At 35.0% G+C, this 26453-nt stretch overlaps 3 protein-coding genes across 5 annotated transcripts; 2 read left to right on the top strand and 1 right to left on the bottom strand.

The window, feature by feature from the left end:
- The first annotated feature begins 1961 nt into the window (after nt 1-1961).
- Nucleotides 1962-6093, top strand: LOC146166558 (isoamyl acetate-hydrolyzing esterase 1 homolog). Of its 3 annotated transcripts, none has more exons than XM_083388973.1 (4): nt 1962-2208; nt 3100-3285; nt 3837-3938; nt 4940-6093. In XM_083388973.1, the coding sequence occupies exons 1-4, from the start codon at nt 2014-2016 to the stop codon at nt 5144-5146; spliced, it is 690 nt and encodes a 229-aa protein (XP_083245099.1). In that variant the 5' UTR covers nt 1962-2013; the 3' UTR covers nt 5147-6093. The 3 variants fall into 3 exon arrangements, with proteins under 3 accessions (XP_083245099.1, XP_083245097.1, XP_083245100.1); XM_083388971.1 differs by having other exon boundaries at nt 3100-3294; XM_083388974.1 differs by lacking the exon at nt 3100-3285.
- A 2555-nt stretch (nt 6094-8648) lies between these two features.
- LOC146166557 (isoamyl acetate-hydrolyzing esterase 1 homolog) lies at nt 8649-10464 on the top strand. Its single transcript, XM_083390885.1, has 4 exons — nt 8649-8959; nt 9135-9320; nt 9726-9818; nt 10267-10464. The coding sequence occupies exons 1-4, from the start codon at nt 8684-8686 to the stop codon at nt 10462-10464; spliced, it is 753 nt and encodes a 250-aa protein (XP_083247011.1). The 5' UTR covers nt 8649-8683.
- Nucleotides 10465-14400: 3936 nt separating this feature from the next.
- Nucleotides 14401-25578, bottom strand: LOC146166556 (Golgi-associated PDZ and coiled-coil motif-containing protein-like). The gene is made up of 8 exons (XM_083383341.1): nt 25275-25578; nt 23322-23492; nt 22690-22865; nt 22162-22312; nt 20303-20398; nt 19719-19883; nt 15895-16022; nt 14401-15480 (listed from the first exon to the last, which is right to left on the bottom strand). The coding sequence occupies exons 1-8, from the start codon at nt 25491-25493 to the stop codon at nt 15318-15320; spliced, it is 1269 nt and encodes a 422-aa protein (XP_083239467.1). The 5' UTR covers nt 25494-25578; the 3' UTR covers nt 14401-15317.
- Nucleotides 25579-26453: the final 875 nt, after the last annotated feature.

Below are 26453 nucleotides of genomic sequence, written 5' to 3'. Positions count from 1 at the left end.
TAAAAACATTTTTTCATTGTTAGCCCTTATTCATCTCGGGTTAGCTATGTTTCCAATCTACCCAAGCCAACCTATAACCTATAAAAAAATTAAAGGAGCAGCTTTTCGACTAAAATTTTGAGGTAATTAATGTATTCTACGAACATAATTACCCTTTTTTAGTCCTAGGAATTTCATATTAGACCTACTATATAACTGCGCAAACCAACCTATGATTGTTTACACCTGGTATAGGCCACATAGACCCGCTGACAAGAAATGCAGCTGTTTACTAGCATTAACTTGAGTTTATTAGTTCATTACACGTCTATAACAAGAAAATAAAAGTATGGTAGCAGCTATTCGACTAAAACTTTTAGTTTAATGAAATGTTATATTTCTACTTATTACTTAAAACCTTCCCAAATCAGCGCACAATTAATCTCGTATTTGCAGGTCCGCTAATAATGCAGTCAATGCGGCAGCTGTTTACTATAGCATTAACTTGACTTAACAATATTATACGTCTATACCTTATAACTTTTTAACCCTATTTCATCTCAGACCTATACTGCCCAAACCAACCTATGATTGTTTACATCTGGTGCCTATAGGTCCGCTGACAAGACAGTCAATGGGGCAGCTATTTACTTAGGCTTCAGGGCGCTCTATTATGGTTGTCCCATAACTACGCACCCTTTCACGCTTTTGTGACGCCAAAGTCGCTTTGTGTTCTGCTCCTGGTTTAAAATTTCTGAACTGCGATGTCTTTTGAAACCTTAAACGGCCCACCAAACCCTCAATGGACAATGCTTTGCCGTCAAGAACAGTTTTTATTTTTGAAAAGTGGTAGGCTGATAATTCTGTGCTGGAAGTGGTCCACAGTTTGCACTTTGCGTTTGAATTACGGACAAAACTCGAACCCAGAGGTTCTTAAACCTGCGGCACATTAAAAAAACTTCGGGCCACATTAAAAAAATCGGGCCACATTACCAAACTTTACAACTATACCTTCGCTCTAAATGTATTGCAATTTTGGAAGCCAATATCATACTATTGATTGCGTGCATTAAAATTTATCATGCTTTCTCCATGCATATTTATAATACAGGCCGCAGCCTCTTTGATAAACTAGACACGAGTCCACTTTAAATGCGATTTGACTGCATAACTACAATGCATATTTTGTGCGGCCCCCAGAGACCTTTTTGAGTTTGGTTTTGGCCCGCGACTAGAGAATGGTTTGCCGATATATCTGTGAAAATGACTTTCCTTGATTACTGTCCACAACAACACCATATTAACAGTGTAATGGGATCCTTTAGGCCAGTGCTTCTAAACAAGTGGATCGCGACCCAAGATGCAGGTTTTGTAACTTCATTTGTGTAGTCATATCTCATTGCGGGTCACACAACAAAACTTGCATTAAAAGTGGGTGGCGAACTAAACAACGGTTGGAAAACACTAGTTTAGGCTTACTGGAATTAGTTAGCCAATTAGGAATATACATAATATGCCAGGCAAGTCTAGAAAAACTAGCCTGTTGGGATAGCGGAAGTAAATTGCAAGATTTACGCAGCGTCGTAAATTTAACTTGGCTAGCTCTGCACAAAGGTGAATTTCTCGTTCGAAATACTGAAGACTTGCTGTTTGCCATTGCGACTTCCACTTTGAAAACTTTAACCAACTTTAGGATTTTATTTCTACCAGTAAACGTTAAATATGTTCAAAGAGTTTTTTAATCTACAAAAATTTTATCGTATTTGTATTAGCCTAGTAGAATTTGTAATATTAACCGTATTTCCCGTAGGTATTTTTTAAAATATAGCCGATTTATACATATAGTAATTAAATTTAGAGATAGATTAACTTGCATAAAAAAAAATACCAACGCGTTCAGGGTGTTTCCCCTAAACTACAAACTGATTTTTTTATCAATAATCGCATTCCAAGGTAGGTGTTAAAGTTTCGAATTAATATTTTTAAAATCCTTCACTTTCAGCTAAAAATCAATTTTATTCTGACTGCAATAAAATGAGTTTTTGGCCTAGAATAATTCTTTTGGGGGATTCAATAACCCAGTATTGCCTGCAGCCGAACGGATGGGGTGCTGCTATTGCTCAGCAAGTCCAACGAAAGTGCGATATTGTTAATCGGGGCTTTTCAGGCTACAACACTGACAACATCGTCAATTTCTTCAACCAAGTCATAGATAAAGAAATTACCAAGGTAAAGAAAAATCTAGCTCCAGTAAACTTGCATTTTTTGTTACATGTTAAATTGTTTTTATGGATCATTTGACAGTGTGTTAAATTTTATTGTTCAGTTTAAAGGGTTTAAACTACTTAACCATAGAAGGCCTATAAAACAATATGCAATATTGCAATGATACTTTACCCCCAGTATTTCATGGCACATTTCGCCAAGATTTCTAATGTGCAGCACACAATTTTCAGCTGTGAAATAAAGTTTTTATGTATGCCAGAGGTTTGGATTTCTACCACAGCTCTTAATTTTTTGTCCAATTTTGAGGTGTACACATAAATTGCTTTGAAAACGTCTGGAGTGTGAATCTTCCACAGATTGCATTTAATTACATAAAATCAACTGTTCAGTCAAACAGAAACTGAAATTTTCATAATCACAATGTGTATTCTGTCATCAGTAAGCCTTTACAAAGGCATGCAGTATAGTCATACTGGTTATACCTTGTTCCTTGAACCAAAATTAAAATAGCTAAACAAACCTCCCTCAAGAATTCAATTCAATTCAACTCTATTCAATTTTTATTATTTTGGCACATAACGTTGATACAACAACAAAAGCAATACGATTATTTAATATGCCAGGAGGCACCGATACAACCAACAGGTTTACCAGTCAAGGAAGCTTTATCTAATTCTAACTAAAAAAGTCAGTCAGTTTATCAAAATATTTTTGACTCAATGATATCTAGCAATTTCCTGTGTTAAATGAATACCTGATTTTAGAATAGTATACACACCAATGTTTTTAGCATGCCTTTTTCAAATTGTAAACACTTGTCATTTATTTTTACCAAATCATGAAACTTAAGGCAAATTAGTATGCAATTGTTCATATTTGTTGTTTTATGTCCAGAATGTTGTTTTTGTTACCGTTTTCTTTGGAGCCAACGACTCTTGTTATGCTGGTTCTTATTCAAATCAAGATGTGCCGGTGGAAAAATATTACAACAATCTAACTTTTCTGGTGCAACAATTCAAAGAATTGGGTATCAATTGTGATTCAATAATCCTTATATCTCCGCCACCAGTTGAAGCTAAGGTTTGGACGGTAAAAATACAAAGTTATGATGTAATCTATTATTGATTTGTATTTGAATGTATGTACAGATTTTGTGAAATAAGTTGTATCTGTATATATCTGGTTAACTATGATTATATTATAAGCTTGCATTTTCAGTACATGTTTATACAGTGTTGTAATGGTGAATGACATAACTTAAGTGCACTTAAGTCACTATTTTTAAATGACTTAAATTGAAAGGAAGTAAAAAATTGGTTTATTTACCTTTAATTTTGCATGTAAACAATTTGCTATATATACGTTGCATTTTTTATCGTTTACTTCCGTTATTGTTCATAATCGGACGAGTTTATCAGTTAAAGTTTTGTTATTATGACAAGGACTTAACTGGGAGTTGACTTTTCTTGACGACATGACTTGGACTTAAGTTATTTTATGACTGACTTGACTGAAACAAAATGATTTCAAAACTGTTTTTATTTACAAATAATGTAACATACGTATTTGATGTAGTATTTATAAGCACCAGTCAAGCCCCTTAAGTTAAAATAAAATTTTGGTGTTTTTAGTTACGATTGCAATCAATGATTGAAAAAGGTACAGCAACTGGTGACGGAGCTTGTGATCGTGGCAACGAACACACTGTCCACTATGCCAACGCTTGTCAGAAGGTTTGTTCATTGTCTGCATTTTTTTAAATTGCTCATTAAAATCGTCATGTATTATAAAAATATCTGAAAAGTCCAATAGAAGTTCAGTAGGCTGTTTGTTTAATTTTAAGGTATTTTTGTTTATCTTGGGATGCTAGCATTGACCTGGTGTCAGAAAAGCTTGTTACTGGTTCATATGCCTATACTTTCGGCCTGTTGTTTATACATTTTAATATTGCTATTTTTCTGGGTTTTTCTAATGTAACTTTGTTGTCTTATTGAAATATTTAGAACTTATTGCTGCAAAACAAGCTCAAGGTTCTCATTTATTCAAAGTTATAATAATGTTACAGAACTAAATATTTGTTGTTTTTAGTGGCCGGCAGGTGATATTTCACTTTTAAACTGGTCCGAAATACAAAAATGTTCTCAACCTCATTGTATTTTTTGTTATCAAATTTGTTCTCAACCTCATTGTATTTTTTTGTTATCAAATTTGTTCTCAACCTCATTGCATTTTTTTGCTTATCAAATAACCAAATAAATAAACCAGTGTTTTGCAACCATTTTTGGCTTTCAGCATCCTTGCTCGTATTTTTGCTGAGTGGTTAACTTTAACGTGACAATAAACGAGATTGAAACAGCACATTAACTGTGCAACAAGGTTAATAAAACCTATTTAATTATAGGCACTTCGATCTTACACAAAAAATTGTATTAAGAAGCCTACCAGTAGAGAAAAAATTGGAATCCTAAAGAAATCTAAATATCTCTGGCACCCTTGAACGTGAAACACGGCACCGTAGCGTCACCCCGGTTAAGAACCACTGAACTAAACTGTTATGTTGTGTTAAATAACAATTTGATTTTATCGGACAAGGCAAAAATATTAGGAGATTAAATATAGTTTACAAGACAAAAAAAAGTTTACCTGATGTAACAGAAGTGTAGATTTACAAATCCCTAATATCCCCAATATATACCTAATATACCTAACAATGTTTCATTTTTGTACTTTTTAGGTAGCTAAAGAAAACGGCTGTCGGCATGTCGACTTGTTCAACGGCTTGATCAACAAAGATCTCGCCAAATATCTGCACGACGGGTTGCATTTGTCGGACGAAGGAAATTCGTTTCTTGCCGGTCTGCTACAGCCGCATGTTGATGCCTTAACAGACCATCTCTCCGTACAGTTGCCTGACTGGAAAGTCATCAACAATGTACCATAGACCAGTGGTTCTCAAGTTGTTTTCATATTCCTCCCTTACAAGCGTAAACACTGTCGATTCCTCCCCCAAAAAACAAATATTCTACTTATGTTATTTATTACTTCAATGTACTACGCCGAAAAAAACCCACAAGAAAAAGTCTACAAATTGAAAAAATTTGTGAAACTGCAATAGACACATCTGCACCAAAATCCAAGACAGTTACAAAATTCGGAAACGCTCATCGTCTGAAAGTTGAGTTTGTATGAACGTATAACGTAGGTAATAATTTTTTGCAATACCAATAATTACAGTTAAATATGTCTTTTATTGCATATAACCTTTTAATTAGCCTATTTTTTTATCTATTTTTCCTCCCCAATTCCCCCCTGTAACAAGTTTCCTCCTAATTTAAAATTTTCTCCTTTTAGGACCTCTGTCCTAGACCCTTTTTGCAAATGCAATAAATTTTAAGGTTGAGACGGTGAGACGGTTTCTGACGCCTTAATCATGCGCTTAGAATCGATTTTTAGGTTTGATTTGGCGTTTATCACATTTTTCAGTCGCTTTTAATATTCTGTTTCAAGAGAAAATGACCTTTTTACTTTGGAGCATAATGGTTGGAGGTTGTAGTAAGACGTATAGTAAGACAGTAACCGCCCATACAGAAGTAGGTAGCATTTTGAACGTTTCAAATATTTCTTTATTGATTTTTAACGAAAATGCCTACTTCTCTATGGGCTTTGATATTCTTACTACGTTTTTAACTTTGTTTTTGTGAAATTCATTCGACGTGATTTTCTTTTTATCTGTTCGTAATTAACCGACGTCATCTTGTTTTTCTGAAAGAAATCGATGCCGTCCGTTTGTGATGTCATACTCATCAATTATTTGTCGTCGACCAATTCGCTGGTGTCGCCTTTTTTCTGAATCGTGCAAAGTTGCGTATAAATTCCGCCACTGCTTTTTTTAAATGAAATACTTTATTTTACTGAAAACATCTAAAATACTTACAAAAAATTCATCTATATATAGGCTATATTTATATATATATTTATATGATGTAAAAGAGGATAATAAAGTTTTGAAAACCCGTAAAACACAGGATCCGACGTTTTTCAAAGAAAAATATATATTTCGGAAAAAGGATATAACGACGCTTTTTTTAATGTCAAAAATGAAAAAACACTTGGTTACCAATAAGCTTTTGAAATGGATGTTCTACAGGCCACTATTAACCAAACTCATTTAACAATTCAGTTTTTTTCACGCTTTGAAGGTGGAATATTTTGGCGGTACTTGATTTGTTTGTCGGAGTCGACTTAACTCCATCGAGTTGTTTTAACCGACTGCGCAGTCCTGGTCGTACAGGCCACTAACTAAGGAAAATCATTTACCACTTTTAGAGCTTAAATTAGAACTTGGAAGAAATCCGAAAAGATTTGATTGCGGTAAATCGTAAACATCGTTTATCGGTGCATTTCAGCAAACAGCAATTCATGCAGTTTCCCGACAGCTTAATTCCAACTTGGCCGTCGAACGTGAATATTCGTCGTTATACGTATACACTACGAACTCCGCAGAATCGGACGTAGCCTTTAGTTCCGGATGCTACGTATTGCGTTAACATGTCACTCCACGTCGCTAAAGCGTCATTGTGTTGTTGTTTATTGCAAGTGTCGAGTCATTAGTCACCAAAAATGATTTTCGGTGCTGAAGGATCAAATGGGCTTTCAAAACGTTTTCAGTATGCAGTTTTAACTTAGTAGAAAGTTTCAGGGACAAAAAATGTTTTGGTAAATGTTTTGTCTGCGATAATAACAACCTATTCGTTTTGATTGGCGTAGGCTAATGTGCAAATTAGTTTGGGATTGCGTAATGCATTCATTTTGCTGTTTGAAAGGCAGAAAAAAACATATTTGAAAGGCTGAAAAATAAGATTGCAATTGACATAGATGTAACACTTGATGATGAAGTTTTGTATTTTTCTTAATGTTAGTTTATGAAATCACCTTGACTTAGTTAATTTGCCCATTGCCTTAGTTAATTGCCCATAGTAAACTATATAAATCTGAACAATGACTGAAGCCAAAAAATTATTACCCCTTGGTCCTCGAAGTATCAGGAGTTCTCAGGAAAATTTTCATGACTATTTGGCCGTTCAATTTTTATTTTTTTTGTTTAAATATCCTTAAAACGGTGTACTACAGAACTAAGCCTGAAGAGAGGGAAATTAGGTGCTTAAAAATTCGACCATTAATACCCTTTACGAAACTACTTGTGTTGATTGGAGGTTGTAGTAAGGCGGAGTAAGAATATTAAATCCCATACAGAAGTAGCTTCATTTTTAACGTTTAGAATTATTCATTTTCAACATATTTCTTTCTGTAGGGGCTGTGATATCATTACTACAACCTCCATCTTAATTATTCTTCCAAATTTATTGTCTACCACTATCAAGAAAAGGCGAGAAAGATGTTGAAAATGAATAAAGATTTATTCGAAACGTTCAAAATGATACTTATACTTCTGCATGGGCTTTGATATTCTTTCTACGTCTTTACATTTGTTAATCTCTTACGCGACTTAATTTTTGTGTCAACTTACTTGGGGTAAGGTTGTTTTTTTATCAACTAGTGGTAATAACAGATTAGAAAAAAAACATATAAAGAGTCCCTATTTAAAGACAGTGCTTCATTAGGCAATTGCACGCATAAATAGCCTGCATGTTTGGAGGTATAATTCTATGCGGGTACTTTGCTTGAATTGCGATCGACATGTTGTGACATCAGCATACAATTATGCTTGGGGAAATAAACCGGATGTTTGTAAAACGCTCACTGCAATCGTGTTTTAAAGGCACGATTGACAGCCAACTTTCAGCAGGGTGTCATTAGTGTTTCTAAGTTGAATGCTGTTGTAATTTGACGGAAATTACATTGAAAAACGCTTCATGCTGTCAAATCAAAATAATATACCTAAAATATGTAGTTCAGAAATTTAACAACAAATCTCACATAGCTTTCTAACATTGCTTTAATGAATAGGCTACAAAGAAAGTCTAGCATATTAGCGGATTCGTAATACAAAAATATAATTTTCTATAATGTAAAACGTTACGCGACAAACTTAATGGTCTCTCGAGGCACGCTGCTTGACAATCACTGAACTTCAAGCTTAAAACGCCAAAGGCTAAATAGGCAAAAGCCCTTAGGCTGAATGTAAGCATAAGTTACTCGGCTAAATGCTCGATAGCAAAATCACCATCGTCGTATGTGAACGTGTCGATATTTTTTGCTTAATAACTAGAACATGCTCGCAAAATAACTAGAACAGGGGAAGAGACAGGGCAAAAGCAAAAGTGTTTTTGTTGACACTACGCGAGAGACTGATGGCAAAGAACAGCGTATAAAAAGCATATGCTGTATATGTTTTAACGCGTGTGTTCTGTGTTTTGTTTTAGATCTAGAACAGCAGGAAATGGCGACTTTATTCGTCAGTCGACCAGCAGTGGCCCTTGCAAGGCAAAAATACACGGAAACGACTTTACTCGCGCGAATGTTGGCAACGTCCAAGACTGCCTTTCTAGCTTCCAGCAAAATGTCAGCAGCAACTGGGAACGCCAAGTCAGCAGATCAGACGAAAACCTGGCCTTCCATTCTGCTTCTGGGTGACTCCATCACACAACGTTCTTTCCAAGCTGGCGGCTGGGGCGAGAGTTTGGCTGAAATGCTGCGACGAAAGTGCGAAGTGGTCAGTCGGGGATTTAACGGTTACACAAGCAGGACTGCCGTAATGTACAAAGACATGTTACTTGATGCTAAAACGGCCGAGGTAAGTAAATCAAGTAGGTGTAGAGCAGGGGTTCTTAAATTGGGTCCATGGATTCCTTAGGGGTCCGTAGACTAGTTTTAGGGGGTCCACGAAGGCCTTATTGAAATATTATATTATATTGACGAAGTAATGGCCCTGAGTTTTCTGTATTATCCAGCATATATTTTATTTTCAGAACCTGTGCGCAGCTGTCGTATTTTACGGCGTTAACGATTCTGCTTTACCCGGCGCTTATTCACACGGCCACGTTCCACTGGATGAATACAAACAAAACCTAAATGAGTTGCTGAGCTCCATTAACAAGCTGGGTCTGAAGTCGAGCAGCATCATTATGGTCACACCACCCCCTGCTGATGTTCAGGTATAAGTTGTAATCATAAAAGTTAAGTACTTTAGAAAATGGGTTAGGGTTACAATTATTAGGTGAGTTAGTGATGTAGCCTACTTAGGTGTGAAATTAGGGGTCGGTTTAGGTGTTGTTTAGGCCTTATTCTTGCCATTTAGGTTTTATTCCGATAGGTTTAGGATAGACGGCACTACGATTAAGTCCTATATTGGTCTTATTCTGAACTGTTTAGGTCTTATTCTGACGTGTTTAGGACTTATTCCGAATTAGACGTGATTACCACTATTAGGTATTAGTCCTAAATTGGTATTATTCTGAACTTTTATTCCGACGTTGATGTTGTTCGTATCTCGGTCTTATGGCTGGAGTCCTAAAAATAGGATGTTGTAGCCTAACATATTTTTTTTGCTTATATTTCAGACTTGGAATATTGAAAAGAAGCTTCAAGGATACGGTGCTGATCCGGATCGCAAAAACTCAATTACAGTCGAGTACGCAGCAACTTGCAGAAAGGTATTAGGCCTTTTTCATAAAAAGTAAAATATATTATGGAAAAATAACTTCAAAAAGTGTTCAAAGTAGCCCCCAAATCTCAAATTTGTAGGCTACTGCAATTGGGACGTATGCCAACCCTAACGTTCTTTATGTGCAAAGTGTGGCGCTGGTATAGAATCCTATACCACACTAAAAAAGTATTTTGGTTAGGAAACCTTGGTTAGGGTTGGTCAAGCAATATTATTAAATAATGTTACTTGATCCATCCTCACCCATTTAAGCACCAACCGACACCCTAACCCAAATATTGTGCGTTTCTTAATAAGTGGTTCAACGCTGGGGTAGGATTCTAGACCAGCGCCGAAAGTTTTAGTATAGTGTCCTCATTTGGGTAAAGCCATTCAAAAATGACAAATTAAATATTTCCACCAGAAAATCCTTTAGCTTTCTGAAATTACCGTTTAAGGTAGCGACAGCACACCAATGTAGACTTGTGGACTTCTGGGAGATGATCAACAACCGACGGGACACTTCCATCTACTTCATCGACGGACTCCATCTTTCAAAACTCGGCAGCAGTGTGCTCTTCGACGCTCTGGCGCCGCACGTGGAAGAACTGACAAGGCATCTGCCCGAAAAACTCCCCGACTGGAAAACTTTGTAAAACTGTGTGTTTTATTGGGGACATCCACATGGGCACCAAAACGTGGTTGTCGGTTTTAATCGACTAGCCAGGGTTCTCAGGCATTTTAAAATAGGTTTATAAAACAGTGGGTCTTATTATATAAGTTGTAGAAAACACTTACATAATATCCTGTTATCAAGGCACTCGTTTTACAAAACTATGGTCGTGAGATAGTAAAAATGAAAATGCGTTTTGTAATTTTAATTTCGCTTTTTAGTAGCTAAAATGTTTTTTTTTTCATAGGCAATTCAGTTTATTCTATACACAATCACAGTCGAAACTTACATTGCTAAGCTAACATTTGAAAAGTGTAACCTATGTGTTTTACAGCATTCCTTTAATAAAATAGTTTTACTTGCGTCTCTGCAAGACAAGTTTAAGTCAGGCTCACATAAAACAAAACAGCATAAGAATTAACAGCCTTTAAAAATTGGATAAATTTTATTTCCTAATAAGCAAGTACTATTAACATTAACTATTTCATAAGTCGTTATTACCTTTATTATACGTACTTTTTATCCAATCATCTGTTAACGAGGTGTAAAAGTTTATTGAACTGCCTATTTCAGTGTTTGTGTTTTTTGCTATTTTTTTAATTTGTTATGCGGAGAATTTTTTTATATCGTTTGCACATCAAAATGCTTGAAAGGCAATAAAGAAAAGCCACACAAATATGCGCTGCTAAGAAGAACTTTCATTATCCCAAAACTTTTTGGGTCCATGAGGTAGTTTCCGGTATTCTGTGCAATATCTTTGAATTGATTGACTGACAAACTATATTAGGCTCAGTAAAAATACGCCCCTACTTTTTTGTATTTAAACTAATATTTCAGATGCATATTTCTGTACTGCGATGAACGATAATATTAGGTTCCATAAAATTACTTGTCTTAAACATGCCGTTGTAACAAAACTTTGACGTCATTTCTGAAAATTTTTATGTTTCGATAAGAAAATTATTGAACTTTCACCTTTGAGCCGGACTGATTTTTTTCCAATTGGGAGCCATTTTGTTATTATAATTTTAATTGGCCATATAATTTTAATTGGTCAAGCTATAATGATCTCTATAGATCAGTTCTCTTCAAACGGATACTGTATACCAAAGTCTATATACCAGATGAAAACTTTTTGTAACATTATAGGCTACTGCAAATTCTGTTAACAATATTTTTTGCCCTTGAAGCAAACCTATACTTTGGTGGGAACATTAATCTGTTTATAAACGGCTCACAACTGACAAATAACCTCCTTAAAATAGTAAGGCAAATTTCTATACCTTAAGCTTACGTGAAGTAGAGAGTAATGACCACATTAAGCTGATCATAAAATACACGAGAGAGGTTTGTTTGCGACTCAAATGGTCGAATGTATTCCATATACACTTCCACGAACGCAAAATATAGATTTGGAATAAATCGATATATTGTACGATACAGTAAACAAGAAAAAAACAGCTTAAGGGCTGAAAAAACAAAATATTTTCGCAAATCAGGTTGACCCTCGACTTTCTTTACAAAAGCGCTTGGTATAAAAATGAATTCGTGTTCTCAAAGAGTATTGCATTTCAGTGATAAACAAATGGCATTTGTGTATGTTTTTCTTTGTATAGGTTTAATTTTCACCCAGAAAAAGCAACTGAACGACAAAACGTAAAAAAGTGTTTTTACTTTTCCAATATTTTTTTTTTGCAAGTGAATTCACAAAAGGTGATTTTGATCAATCGACGTTTAAAAGGTCAAAAGTACCCTGAAATCAGCTGCTGCTGAACGAACAACAAAGCCACAGCTACCTTAAGCGTTACTATACTTTGTACATGTGCATCAGTGGAACAAAAAAATTAAAGCTGCAAAAGTATTGCCACTCACCGGAAGAAATATAAAGACAAAAAGCGGCAAAATTTCAAAGTAGACAAATCCTTGTATTGGGGCTAAGGGACGGTAAATAGTTTTTCGAAAATTTTGAAAAACAAACGCGGAACTTTTCCACTTATTTGAATTTAGGGTTTTCGTGACTAAAATTTGTTTTAACGTACGCCAAATCGCATAACGATTACATTTTACCAACAGTTCGAAAACCTTACCGAATTCATTTTTCAGGATTTTTTAAACAAGGCTACCCATTAAATTTGACCAGATAGAATAAAAAAAAACAATTTTTGTATATTTTAATTACAAAGCTTTCTTAGTTAGTATGGACTCATATTTTGTCCAGTTGTAGTTAAGAAACAATTTCTGTAAATATAGCACAACACAGGTTGCCAGGTTAACTTGTATAAGCCCAAGAAGCGGTTCTTTAATTATTGGTTTAAACAAAAAATTTAAAAAAAAAAATCAATAAACAGACAACGCAATTAAAAATCAATAAACAGACAACGCAAGAAACGACAAAAGGTTCGACTCCAAGCAAATTTTCGCGACGTTATTATTGTTTCTGGATAAACGCCAATGATAATAATAAAATAGTACGAACCGAAAAAATGAGCAAAGAAAAAGTCGAGTGAAGAAAGGAAATGGTTGGGGCCAATCTGAACCCGTATTCATGCAATGACGCGGTAGGGATATATTTCGACGCCGATAACCGATATTTTCGTCCGATACCAATGACGTCACAAGGATCGGATTAGACTGCGATTCGATATTATCAGACACGTAAATTGCAGTAAGGCCATATACACAAAGGCTCGCCATTTGAAAAGTTTTTTCCCCCCTTAGGATATTGGCATAATTTTAAGAAAAGAAAAACCCGTTAAGACTTTCGTTGTTCGGCGTGGGGTTTACTTGGTCATAGTTGGGATGTCCTACATGCAGTTTTTTTTTAAGGTTTGGTGACCGCTAAGTAGTTTTAAGAGACCGCAAGTGTTTTATTGAAATACCAAAAAGAGGCAAGTCCAAAATTTGGGAAACAGTTACGCAGGCACCAAAAGGAAAAAAATCGATTTTGAATCGGGTAATTTTACAAGCTGCTATATTTGACCTTTTGATAGCGGAAAAGTGTGCAAGTCTTTTTAGGGAGTTCAAATGGACGTTCGGATTCCAATCATTGATGGAGGTTGTAGTTAAAGTGGGTTTTCGCATAACTATATTTACATATTTTCAACATAGACAAACGTGAAGCAACAAAGGAGAAATTTAAGTTGTGCCTTGTCAGCATGTTGAAAACGATTAAAGATTTATTCCAAACGTTTAAATAGCTACCTAACTTCTATTTGGGATTTAATTCCTACTACGTCAAATTAAACATTCAACCATTATGCTCCATAATATTGATGCTTTGTTTAAATAACAAATTGACCATAAATTTGGTATTTTTTAAGTGGTAATGAAATAAAAGTCATTTGAAAGGTAACTATACCACCAAAAGGTGCGAGAGCCACTGGTTTAAAATAGGCGAATGGGCTCGCACATACAAATGCATGCTCTGATATGGATGTAGCTTACACAGAGAAAATAAGGTCACCAAAACGACACACGTGTGTTTAGGGGCGGTGAAACCACTGCATAAAACATCTGCCGTATGTTGTAATGTACACAACGCTGTGGCCAGCACGACAACCCACATGTTCTAGGGTTATAAACCACGCCAAACCAACAAAGAATACTATGCGAACCGAATAGAAGGCTGCCATTTTTGTATCGGCGGTAGGTGCATAATAAAGTGTTGGCTAACTATGTTTTTCGCCAAGAATACCCATAAAATATTTAACTGCATTTTTGATACGATTGCGATAGTCTGCCGTTTGCTAAGAAAAGCATATACATATTTAAACTTTGACAAAAAAATGCCCTTTCGAAACACTACAATAAATTAAATTTAGAGATTTGAATTAAATAAAGAAAAAAAGCAAGAAAATCTACTTGAACAAGAAAATACTTAAAAACATATTCCAGGTAAAATTAAAATAAGCCACTTCCATTTACTCGCGATTCTACTTTTATCGAATGCACGTTTAAAATTTGGGTTTCTTCCTGGTATGAGCAATACCTTTACCACAGAATACAAATCGTAAATCGGAATTCAGCGAAATGCAAAAAAGTGTGTCGCACTGCGCAAGCAAGGCATGACAAAATACAACAAAAGCGCTGTAAAAAAAACTTAGCAAAGAACACACCTAACAATTGGAAGCAGAACAAGTAAAGTGGCTTTGAAAGCTAGACTGCGATGTTTTCGACTATAAGCGAATAGCATTTGATTGATAGTAAAAGTCGCCTAAGAACGATAGCTAATTTATCTCAGTACTAAATGCTTATTCTTTGCTGTATAAGTAGTAGGTTCTGTTTTAAGATACCGTAGAAGAAGTATTATAACCGATTAAACAACTTAAACACTTTCCATAACAAACACATGCGATACTAAGTAACGTAGAAATAATACCAATTTAAATATGCAAAATATACTAAGGGAGTTTTTCAATTGTGTTTCAGAATTTGTTTCCACTGGTTTTGAAATGATTAATTGTGTTATATAGATCAAGTCTAGCGGTTTAAAAAAATGTCACAGAACTTTAAGTTGTAGGAAAAGTGAAAGAAGTGTTATGTCCATGCATTGCGTTCTTTTCTCGTTACCATCTCCTTTTCAATTGCAAAGTAGTTAATTGCGTTAGATTGACGGTTTGCCAAACTGTGTTGTGGCTTAAAACAATTTTAATACATTGTCACACATTTCTGAAATCAGTTCAATAACTCAATCACCAAAAACACAAAAAAGCTCCAAGAATACGATAAATCTTGTGTTTTTGCAGTTTTCGAGACGACATGTTGCATTTCCGTGCACTTGGCTGCGCGCCAACCAGAAATTTGAACGTAAACAACAAACCTGCCCGCGTGCGCCCACTACCGGTCAGAAGACATGGAGTTTCTCTGGATGGATTTGTGTGGTTCGGGCGAACTCGACACTCCGTTGGCCGTCTTGCTGTATCCGCTGGAGGGCAGGCTATCCTCCCCGGCGGAAATGGATCCGTTGCGGACGGAGCCGTTTGATACGGTGGGAGTGGGGCTGAAAGTAGGGGTTAAGATTAAAAGGTGGGGTCAATGGGGTATAGTAAAATGTGTTTACGACCAGGTTCATACCTTTTGGTAATAAAATTTATAGCTATTTTAAAGGCATATATATATATCCTTGCAGTAAAAGTGTAAAAATATCAGGGTTTGTTCACTTTAATAACATAGAGCTAAAAATAGGGGTACAAATTAGAAAAGTGGGTTACGGATGTCGCTAAAAAGTCCTAAGTGATATTCCTAGTCAATAGGATCAAATGCGAATAAGTTATACAGGAGATGTTTCCGACGAAAAGCAAAATACATTTATTTACAAGTGCAGCAGATAATGTTCAGATTTTTGTCATTGGAGTTGCACAGAAACTTTTCTCTTATCTTCGGCATTAATGAAACGACAACATCATCCACTTACGGTTGCGAAGGGATGGATTCGTTGGTGGCGGTCTCCTCCCCGGCCACTTCCACGCCAAACGTGACGTCATCAGCCTCGGCGTCGTCATCAGTGCTGACGTAGACAACCTCGAGGGTGAGTTGTTCGACCTGGGCGTGAAATATCGTTTAAAATAATTTTGCAAAAAAAAAAAAAATGTTTTTTTATTATGAGTTGTGACTTTCAAATGCAACAGATTTTTAATTGTGAAATTAATTAAAAAAACAGTGGTGACAAATTGAGTAGATTAATTTTCTAGGTTGAAAATATAATTTTGGATCAGATATTACACAAGCATCTACAGCCCAAGCAACAATATTTTCCGATGAGAAAATCGCGTTTCTATTATAAAAATCAATGCAATAGTTCTCTGCATTATGCGTAGTGTAATGTTGTATACTTGAATTAATTTTTTTTCAAAATAACAGACTAATCTTGCACAAAATCACTTTTTCAATGAAACTGTTTTTAATGAAACTGTTTTGCAAGAATAATTGAAAACTATATCTAACGTTTGACACTTGAAACCTGTGCAAGAAAAAAGTGAAATGCATTTGATTGGTAAATCGCTATTTTTAAAAGATTTAAATCAGCTTTTAAGTTTAGGTTTTACTTCCGCAGTGACGGTTTTGCGCTTTTTTTGCAAAACTACGTCAACTGCTACAAATCACAATTCGAAAAAAAAAAACATACAGTGACATTTGCTTTAATGCATAATGTGGAACAAATTCACTAATTGATATGGTCGCCTTTTTTCTGCAAATGATTTAGTCAACAACAAACACTAACAAGGGCATGCAAAGGTTATACACCACATTATAACCGGCAAAAATCAGACAAACGACCTCCCACGACAAAATATGTTCCGGTAACACGTCAACACACAAAACGATGCCAATTCATGTTCGTTTGAAAATACTCGGCAATTTTCAAAATTATCAATTTTCGTGTGAAGGTGTTTATTTGGTTTGAATTTTTCCAAATTATATCGAACAGGAATAATTACTAATTCAATTTGGTTCAATTGAATTAGTATTTTTTTCGCAACACATATCCTTAACTTAGGAACTTTTTAGGTAACTTACTAAAAATACAAGGAACTTTCAGTAATTAATCAGTTTATATTCTAGGACTTATGTTGTTATTTGCGGTTAAACATACATTTTTGAGTAATAAATGAAGCTCTTATTCTCATTTCTGCAATACTGTGCTTGCTTATATTAGCATTCGTATTGCTTACAGGTTTATACACGCCAGCCCGCCACGCGTACACAACATGTGAATACTGTATATGGGACTGCATTGTGTATTGTCTATTCGCATTGTTACATCAACAATGGCGCGACATTCAAATGCCTCAGCATAGCTGTGTGCGCTGTATATTCCGCAGCATGTGCAATTGTGCACAGATCGCGCGACAACGACAAAAGGCCACACAATTTCAGGAAGCGTGCTCGACAATTGTGACGTCATACGAGAAATAGAATGAACGAGCGCGGCGGCGGGAAGCCGAATTTAGATGGATCGGCGATTATTGTGTTAATATGTGATGATGGCCATAATGCGGTGTGTGTAATAAGCAACGCACATATTCGTCTGAATATTGCATGTGCGCATTTCGGCTATTGGCATTTGCAACTTGTGGTTTATTTCAACCTTTTTTTCGCGGCAAAATAAAAAATAAGCCTGACTGTAACGGCAAAGCTTTGGCGAACAATTTTTTTTCAACTTTTTGTTAGCTTAATGTAAACAAACCACAAGTAACACAATAGCACTAAAATATATTTTAAATTAATTAACATGAGCCGTGTATTCGTCTTTTTTGTTTAATTAGGCAGTAGAAAAGGTCTAACTTGACGCCTTGTTTGATTTAATTAATAACGGGTGCTTAATTGCATTTATGACGTTAAAAAGATATCGTTCTAATTGTAAGTTAAGTCGCCAGTTGAACTACTGACTTATTCGTTGGTAAACCAGTGGCAAAAATTCAAAGCAGTCACTGCACATTAATTAAAACGATCTGTCAAAATATATATATATATACAGTGTTGACGATGTAGTGCACAGTTCAATAGAGCAATGACTTTAATGAGAGAATAATTAATGTCAATTCCGCTAGATCAGTATAGCGCTCTGTTTACCTTGCATTTGTAATACACGTATGATGTGCTTTATAAAAGGTCTAATGTGCTTTATAAGCGCACCACCATTTTATCACCTTAATATAATAAATGTTTAAAATAACACGATATTGTTAAACAGCCCTCCAAATGTTTTTTACACGTTTTTTAACATTTGACAGAAACTAATGTTATTCTCTCAAAACCACACCATGTTTTTCCTGGTTATTTTTTACTCAATCACCACGACTGAAATGCAGGGTACAAATTATTACTTTTAAAATTACACAACCTAAATGAATCTACTTATTATTTTTTACATTTCAGCGATAAGATTTTACACAGCGGGGAAATTTACTTTTAAACCGATGTTTTGGGTAAACAGTAATCAAAAAACAGACGGAGAACTAAACGCTGTGGAGTTTGAATTATTTTTATTTATACCCATATTATTGATTTACTTTGGATTGGATAGAGCGATGTCGTTCAAGCAGTTCTGTACAATTTTGTCTTTAAATCGTTTTTTGTTTTTTGTTTTTTAACGGGGAAATGTATACAACCAAATGCTCTGCAAATTTTAGTTTAATTTTATTTTGCGAATCGATCGTTCTACATAAAGCCGTGAAGCTGACAGCTTATCTTTATCGATTGCTGCAACCTGGAAAGAGCGCAGCTAAATTCCCTAAAGTGTTCTAAACAGCGCAATTACATTCCAGTTCCAGGCCTGGATAAAATACAGTGGAGGGTTGACAGACAGGTCCGCCACTTCGACTAGTTTCACTTACAAAAGAATCTTATTAAATGTGCAATACCTAAATTAATGTTTGTTGGGTTGCTAGCATTCTATAAGGGGAACGTATAGCCTCCACGTAAGGAATTGACTATCTTTTTTGTATAATTAAGATGTAAATTTAAGTGGAAACCGAAAATTACCTGACAAGCAAAAAAGTAAAAAAACAGAAAGAACTGGGCTAGATCTTAATTGGTTATAAACGTTTGAAAAATATTGCCAAAATGACTATAAAAAATGTATACCTTTAATTATTTCTCAAAGCGTTCAGAATATGTTTTGTCAAAATGCACTGTGATTAAATTGTAAGTGTTTAACCAAGCGGTTCTTAACCTTTTATCTTTCGTGGCCCCCTTCGAAAGGCTTTTAATTCTCGTGCCCCCCCCACTCGATTATAAAAAAAATAGCTAAAATCTGGGCGTCGTCTTTCTTTCTTCGGGGATGCTTTTTATTACGGCGATTTTTAAGTTTTAAGGGTAGTAATGACGCATTTGACGAATTTTAGTTTTGACTTTCATATCTTGTTTTGTTACTGTAAACAAAGTATTAGGATTCTAGACCAGCGTCAGATTCTGTTGTTAAAAACATAAGCTTAATCCAGGGGTTCTCAACCAGGGCGGCACTCTAGTCTAGGATGCCATTTTTAACGCTCAAGGGTGCCGAGAGATATTTTAAATTCTTTAGGGATTCCAATTTTTTGCGTACGAAATGCCAATAATTAAATAGGTTTTATCAACCTCGTTGCACAGTTAATGTGCTCTTTTAATTTCGTTTATTGTAACCTTACAGATAACCACTCAACAAAAATGCGAGCAAGGGTGGCGCAAAATATTTATAATTTTTGTAGGGTGCCGCAGGCCAAAAATTGTTGCGGAATACTGACCATAATGACTTACTTTTTGCGATAGAATGTCGACCGCGTCTTGGTGCTTTGCGTGTCTTAGATCTTGGTCGTTGACTGACAAGATGGCGTCGCCTACAAACAGACCTCCAGTGCGGTCTGTTACTGCACCGTCGTGGATTTCCGAAACCAGAATTGGCACCCCGTGTTCTCTGCCGCCCTGGAAAAAAGAAAACTTTTAACAAATTCTTAAACTTTTTTCAAAAATATAACCAAAACATTAGTTTTTAGAAATAAAAAGATTAACAAATTTAAATGGGCAGATTGCATATATCAACATTGCAGTTTACAGAAAGAAAAGTTTAACAGATTTTCAGACATTTTGAAAAAAAACAATTTTTTCTCTTAGTTTTAGTGACGTTAAAAAAAAAAGGAAATGTTTAGTGGTTTAAAGGCTGTTTCGTTTTTTTTGAAAATCGAGTTACACTCTCACAAAGCAAAGTGACTTTACAACCCTTCATGAACGTGATTAGGCAACAGGTATTCATCATTAAACACTCAACAGTGCCACCTGATCTCCAGATTTTGAATTAGACAAATACGGCTTCCGACAAATTTAAATAACACTGAGTTACTCACAGTTATAGAAATGCCAAGTCCCTCTTGTGGCGATTTGGTTATCGTGACTTTTCGAACTTCGCCGACTCCGTGTCTTAAGTGGGACTTGGATTTATCCTGGAGAAGTAAAAAGCTTATTTTAAACAAACAATAAACGTATTTAACAAATCAAAAATTTAGCTTGATAATGAATTAAAAGGTCTAGTACAGGGGTTGGGAACCTTTTTAGCTAAATGAGCCATAAAATCCAAATATTCTTTGTTGTATTTCCATGAGAGCCATAGAATACTTTTTTTAACATCTAGTTATGGGCTGGCAAACAATAATAAATTGAGCAGGGCCGTTTGTTTTGTCCTCATTTGAAGGACAGAACACGCTATGCACCAAAAATGAATTAGTTAAGTTTGCACAAGTTTTATTGCGAAGTTCTGTGCATAGTGTAGCCAACTAAAAAAAATATTTCAACAAGAATAAACAATGGCCAAGTGAATATTATTTTATTCATTTGAAAGTAGGGGACACCAATGTAGTGCTTGTGGGTATCAGGTTTTCCACAAGTATCATACAAGACAACCAATGACTTGGACTGAGACTTGACTTGACTTGGCTTGGGTTCAGAAATTGTTATTAAATGACTTCACTGCGACTTTAGTCTTTTCGAAATGATTTGTTTACAACAATGCATAAAGGTTGCCAATCCCTGCTTTGAAGCACAGAGAACTTACAAAACAAAAACGACAAATATTATGGGGTTGTGAACCGTTGGGCCATTTTTAGTTAATTATTTGCCAACTAAAACAATAAGTAAAAATTTATAACAATTATGCCATTACCTAAGTATATATAGATATATCTTACAGATGGGAATTTGCTTCAGAAAATGTTTAGTCGCTGTTAAGAAGCAGTGCATTACAAAGAAAACATCCTGTATTTGTTTTGCTGTTTACATAAGGTAGTACACACAGTTAATCATTGAAGCATCTAACTCAGTTCACAACTCAATTTTAAAAGTGTTGGTAAATAAAAGTGTAATTTACCAAATTTCAACCTTATTTTCTTGTAAAATGTCTGTGTCTCATTTACCAAAACTTTCTATGGCAGATAAAATACATAAAGCGTTGACAATAAAGGCTGTGCTACGACCTTACGAGGGATGCCTAATGTTCAACACAGCTCTCATGAAACTGCGAACTAAACAAACATTGTCTGCAGAATAAGCAGTTTATTACATTACTGTTATGTTAAAAAAGGGTGTATCTTTATTACATCTGAGACCATTGGCAGCACGTTTCTGCTTATCAACCATTGCTGCACTAAAAATAAATGCCGAAGGGAATACATATTTTACAGTAGTTACGATGTCTGTTTAGACAAAATATATATATTCCTTTGAAAAAAGTCTGACCCTGTGTTTCAGTCCCGACGTTGAAAGGAGTATCACAATGAAGGACCAAATACTTAATATGCTAAAAAGTCAAATAACAATTAAGGCCTTTGCAGGTTAATGCTGATAAAGAATTAGCAACAGATTATTTACAGAGTTACACGCTAGACTAGGGGTCACCAAACTGTTTTGATAATAGGGTCGGATAACCGAATTGCGGCCAGATTTACTTTTTTTAACTTTATTAAATTAGTTATCTTTAAATGAAGGAAATATAAATACCTCTACAATAACAGCTGTTAGTGAGCCTTACTAATTTGTCATACAGTTTAACATTTTATCAAAATTTAGTTTTGAATTGCATCTGGTACCATTTTCACTGTACTTTATCTCCATAAAGGAAATACGCAGGTGGGGAGCAGCTTAATTGACCCGACAAGCCCGGTTTGGACCGCATGCCGTATTTTGGGGTCCCCTATTCTAGTTTATGAAGTACCTCTGCAGGGGACGAGAGCTTGTTAGCGCCACGGCAAGCTTTGATGACAGTCTTGTGCCGATGAAGGTGGATTTCTGCCTCAAGTTGGTGCCACATCTTCTCAAAGTTTGGCGGCTTGATGTTTCTTCCCAGCAGTTGAATTTGCTGTATTCTGTCGAAGCGGAAACAATAAATATAGAACTGAAAATATTAATAACAAAAATATTCAAATTAAATTAGTCTATAAGTACAATAAATATCAACATGATGTTGAAAATACATTAAGATTTATTAAACATTGTTTTTTTTCTTATTAATTTTCCATTCGACAAATAGTACAAGAATTTATTGAACTGTTCACAAAATGCTACATACGTTTGCATGAAAGTTGTTCATTTACTTTTAGGTATGAATAGGATATGGGAATATTGACACAGCTTTTAATTTACAAATATTAATCCATAAATAAGGTGAATATTGTTTACATTCGAACAGGCCAGGTAAAAATTTTTTATGCACAATTTAATGTACAAGCACCTTAATGCTTACCTGCCAGCAAGTTCCTTATCTAGGTACTTTGCAGCGAGTCGGGCTCCATATACTTCACTTTCAAGCACAGCAACTTTCTTGCTGATCGTTAGTTTCTCGCGCTTTAGCTCGTTAATTTCGTGCTCCAAAGTTGCTTGCTTCTGGGCGTCCAGTCGCAGGGAATGAAGCTCATTGTCCTTTATTAGTGGAAATAACCAAATTTGAGAGGTTTTGTTTACGAAACATGAAAATACAACCAATAAAAAGTATGTTTTGCTATGTATATACAGGTTTTTTTAAGGTTTGGTTTTAGTTATCGTTAGGATATTTGAATCCACGCACTGAGCCCATTGCAAATACTAAACATCCAAAAACAAACACAGTATATTATATATTTATGGCAAGGATCATCCAACAGTTTTGGTTATTAACTATGTTTGTTTTGTAAAAATGGAAAAATAGCAATCCTAGGAAAAATAAATTAATAAAAAATGTAAAATTAGCTTTGGCATGCTCGCAATTTTCAACAATAGCAAAATTCAAAGGGTTAGCAAAAAAGAAAAACCAATAGCTTTAAATTTCCAGGAAGTTGAAAGGCAAAAAGAAATGCATTAAATAAATAATAAGCCTATAAGATTTCCAAATTGTTTTACCAGTTTCTGCTTGATTTCGGACGGATCAAAGTCGGTGCCACCAGACTTTGCAGCGTGTAGTTGCAGTTGAACCGTGTGAAGTTGGCGGACAAGTTGAGCTGCTTCGGCTTGTGCAGCGTCACAATTTGCTCGCGCCATGATCAGCTCCTCTCTACTGTTCACTGCATCGGCCTAAATAAAAATATTATTTTGCCACACCAGTATTAAGATTGAGATTAAACACTCGCCAATGTCAGTGTAATTCGCTTCAGGCAGTAATTAAGTTCAAGGTTGTTTTGCAAAATTGTTTTCTTTTCAAGATTTTCTTTTATTATTATATTGGAGAATAAAAATATTAAAATGATTTAACTATTTTTTTACACTTATATAATCTGCCCGTTAAAATTTGGCTCTTGTCAAAGAGCAAATTTTTAGTCTCCACAAGCAAAAATTGTTTGTTGTTATAAGGTCTATTGAGGCTCTTGACAAATCATCTTTACAACAATTTTTGGTGAGGGTTATTTCGTTCGATGCTGATTGGCAGGCACTCGGCTGGCGAGTGTAAATTTTAATTCCAAGGCCGAACATAAGACAATAAAATATAAGTAAAATAATTTGATTCCTACATCAAACAAAAGTTTTCTCCATAATAGTTACAAGAAAAAATATTTTTTTAAAGAGCTATCCTGAAAGGTGTATTGGCGCAAACTATGCAATTATGCCTTTTATGGTTATATTTTTGACTGCATTTTTTATCAAAGATTGTAAGCAATTATCATTAACTAAATGCAGAAGAATGTTCTTATAACAGGTTTTTCAAGATTGAAGCCTGGGGCTAAACAATCCACAAAACAAGCCAAAACAAACATGTATGTGGCAACATTTTAACATGTATCTGGTAGATGTGAACATTTTAATCACTTTGTTGATACAGGCATTTTTTTTAACTTAATGTGTTAAATTGTTCAAAAACCACTTTTTTTGTTATCATTTACAAATGACTTACGATTAGCAAACAGACGCGTCAGATTTATTTATTACTTCATGGAATTGATAAGCTTTAGGACACGTACACACAACCAGACATGTATTTTACCCCTGCTATCAAGGACCAAAAAATGATTTATATTATTTAAAATTTGTTCAAGATACCTAATAAGTTGCGTGTAAAAATGCTAATTTAAAACTGGTGTACAGAAAACAGAAATAAAGTTACTAGCAGCTTGACATATGTTTTCTAACATTAATAAAGCTCTCTGCTTGTACAATTTTATATCAAAAGCCATTTCCCCTTTAAGCTGTGGCAATAATTAGGTATTAAGATGATTTTAGTGATATTTTTAACACTATAAAGCAGTGCTTCTCAACCTTTTTTCGCGGCAACCCAAATATTAAGCGTAAGTATGACGACTAAGCTTTGGCGACCCAATTGTTTTTTTTGTTGTAGAGCTAAATAAAAACTAGCTTCTTGTAAGCGAACAAAAAATAGGCATTAGCATAAAGAAATAATTAATTATAAGACATTATCTGTATTGCTTCCTTAATTTTCTTAATTGAGAAATATTTCTCAGAACCAATCTCAATTAGTATAAACATGTGAGCTACTGCGGTCGGCGACCCAACCAAATCAAACAGCGACCCAATTTTGGGTCGCGACCCATAGGTTGAGAAGCACTGGCCTAAAGCAAATTGGTTGTTTTCTATGCCAAAAAGCATACCAGTATTGTGATCTGTTTTGGACATGAGTTGAGCTGATACACACATAAGCTGCGTAGCTTGAGGAAGAATCAATTTGCTTTGTGTTAAAAATACAGTGTTAAAAATACATTGTGCTAAAATCAATCAAAATACTGGATTATTGCTAAACAGCTGTGTTTTGAAATGATATTCGTTCCAACTACCCACTGTAAATGGCTAGTAAATAAGGATACAATTTAGTGGCACATTTAAATATATCACAATAACCTTAAGTACCTCTAGCTTTGCGTTGTTTTGTGCCGTAGTTTGCGTTTTATGACAAAGCTGAGAAAAGCACGAGCTCAATGTGTTCATCCTTTCCCTCGCTTCCAAAACCAAATCATCATTGTCGTCAAAGTCAGCTTCTCCGATTAAAACATCCAAATCGACAAATGATTTGTCAAACTCCTTTTCAAGTACGTCGAGGCAGTGAAATATGGAAGCTGCACTAGCCATTTTACAAACTACTTTTTCACAGCTGGTCTCGACAATTTTTATTTTCTGTTTACGATTAGTTTTTTTTTAAAACATTTCCTAAAATCTGAAGGGTTACTGTAAATATATAAATGTGTAATTCTGGTGACACTTTAAAAGGGCAGTTGTATTGCAACCTGCTTGTTTTTTCTGCTTAATTGTTTTGTACCATTTGTAAGAAAGGGTTAAAGTACATTCAATGTTAAAGTACATTCAATTTGCCTTTTTTAAAAGTGCCACCGTTTTATACATCCAAAAATACTGTGACACTATTGTACAACAAATTGCATTGTAATGTTGGAAAGCTTGGCGCTCTTTCACTATTGTACGTGAAAAGTTATGCAAAAAAAACAAAACAATAATACCGCATACCACAACGCATATATTTTGGGTTAGGGTGCGGGTTAGCGTTTGGGTGAGTCAAGTAATATTATGTTTATTATTAATAATAACTTGACCCACCCTCAACCAAACGCTAACCCGCACCCTAACCCAAACAATATGTGTTGTGGTATGCGGCATTTAAAGAAATTTTTTTTTTATCAATTTTTACGTACAATAGTGAAAGAGCGCCAAAAGCTTTCGCACACAAACTGTGCTTCGTCATATCGTCAAGTAAGAATAAAACAATTAAAATGCACTTGTTACTAACTTTTGACAAATTAGTTTGAGGTAATTTAATTACACCATTACAAAGCCAACTTGATAACATTCTTCTTGGAATAAAAACACCAAATGTAATTAATTTTTTTATGGGTAATCATAATCAGTGACTTCTAAACAAATTAATATGTACACTAAAGAATTGGGCCAAAAAAGACTCTTAGTGTCTGGCAAATATGCATTTATTAAGGAATATACAAATTCTTACCTAATACTAAAGTTATAACTGTGACAAACGACATATGATAAAACACCTGTGAGTTAATTTTGAGCGCTGCT

The sequence above is a fragment of the Ascidiella aspersa genome, chromosome 1 (assembly GCF_963924565.1).
Source record: "Ascidiella aspersa chromosome 1, kaAscAspe10.2, whole genome shotgun sequence".
In the NCBI taxonomy this organism is placed as follows: domain Eukaryota; kingdom Metazoa; phylum Chordata; class Ascidiacea; order Phlebobranchia; family Ascidiidae; genus Ascidiella; species Ascidiella aspersa.
The sequence above is the reverse complement of the archived record's forward strand: the minus strand, read 5'-3'. Positions and strand labels throughout refer to the sequence as shown.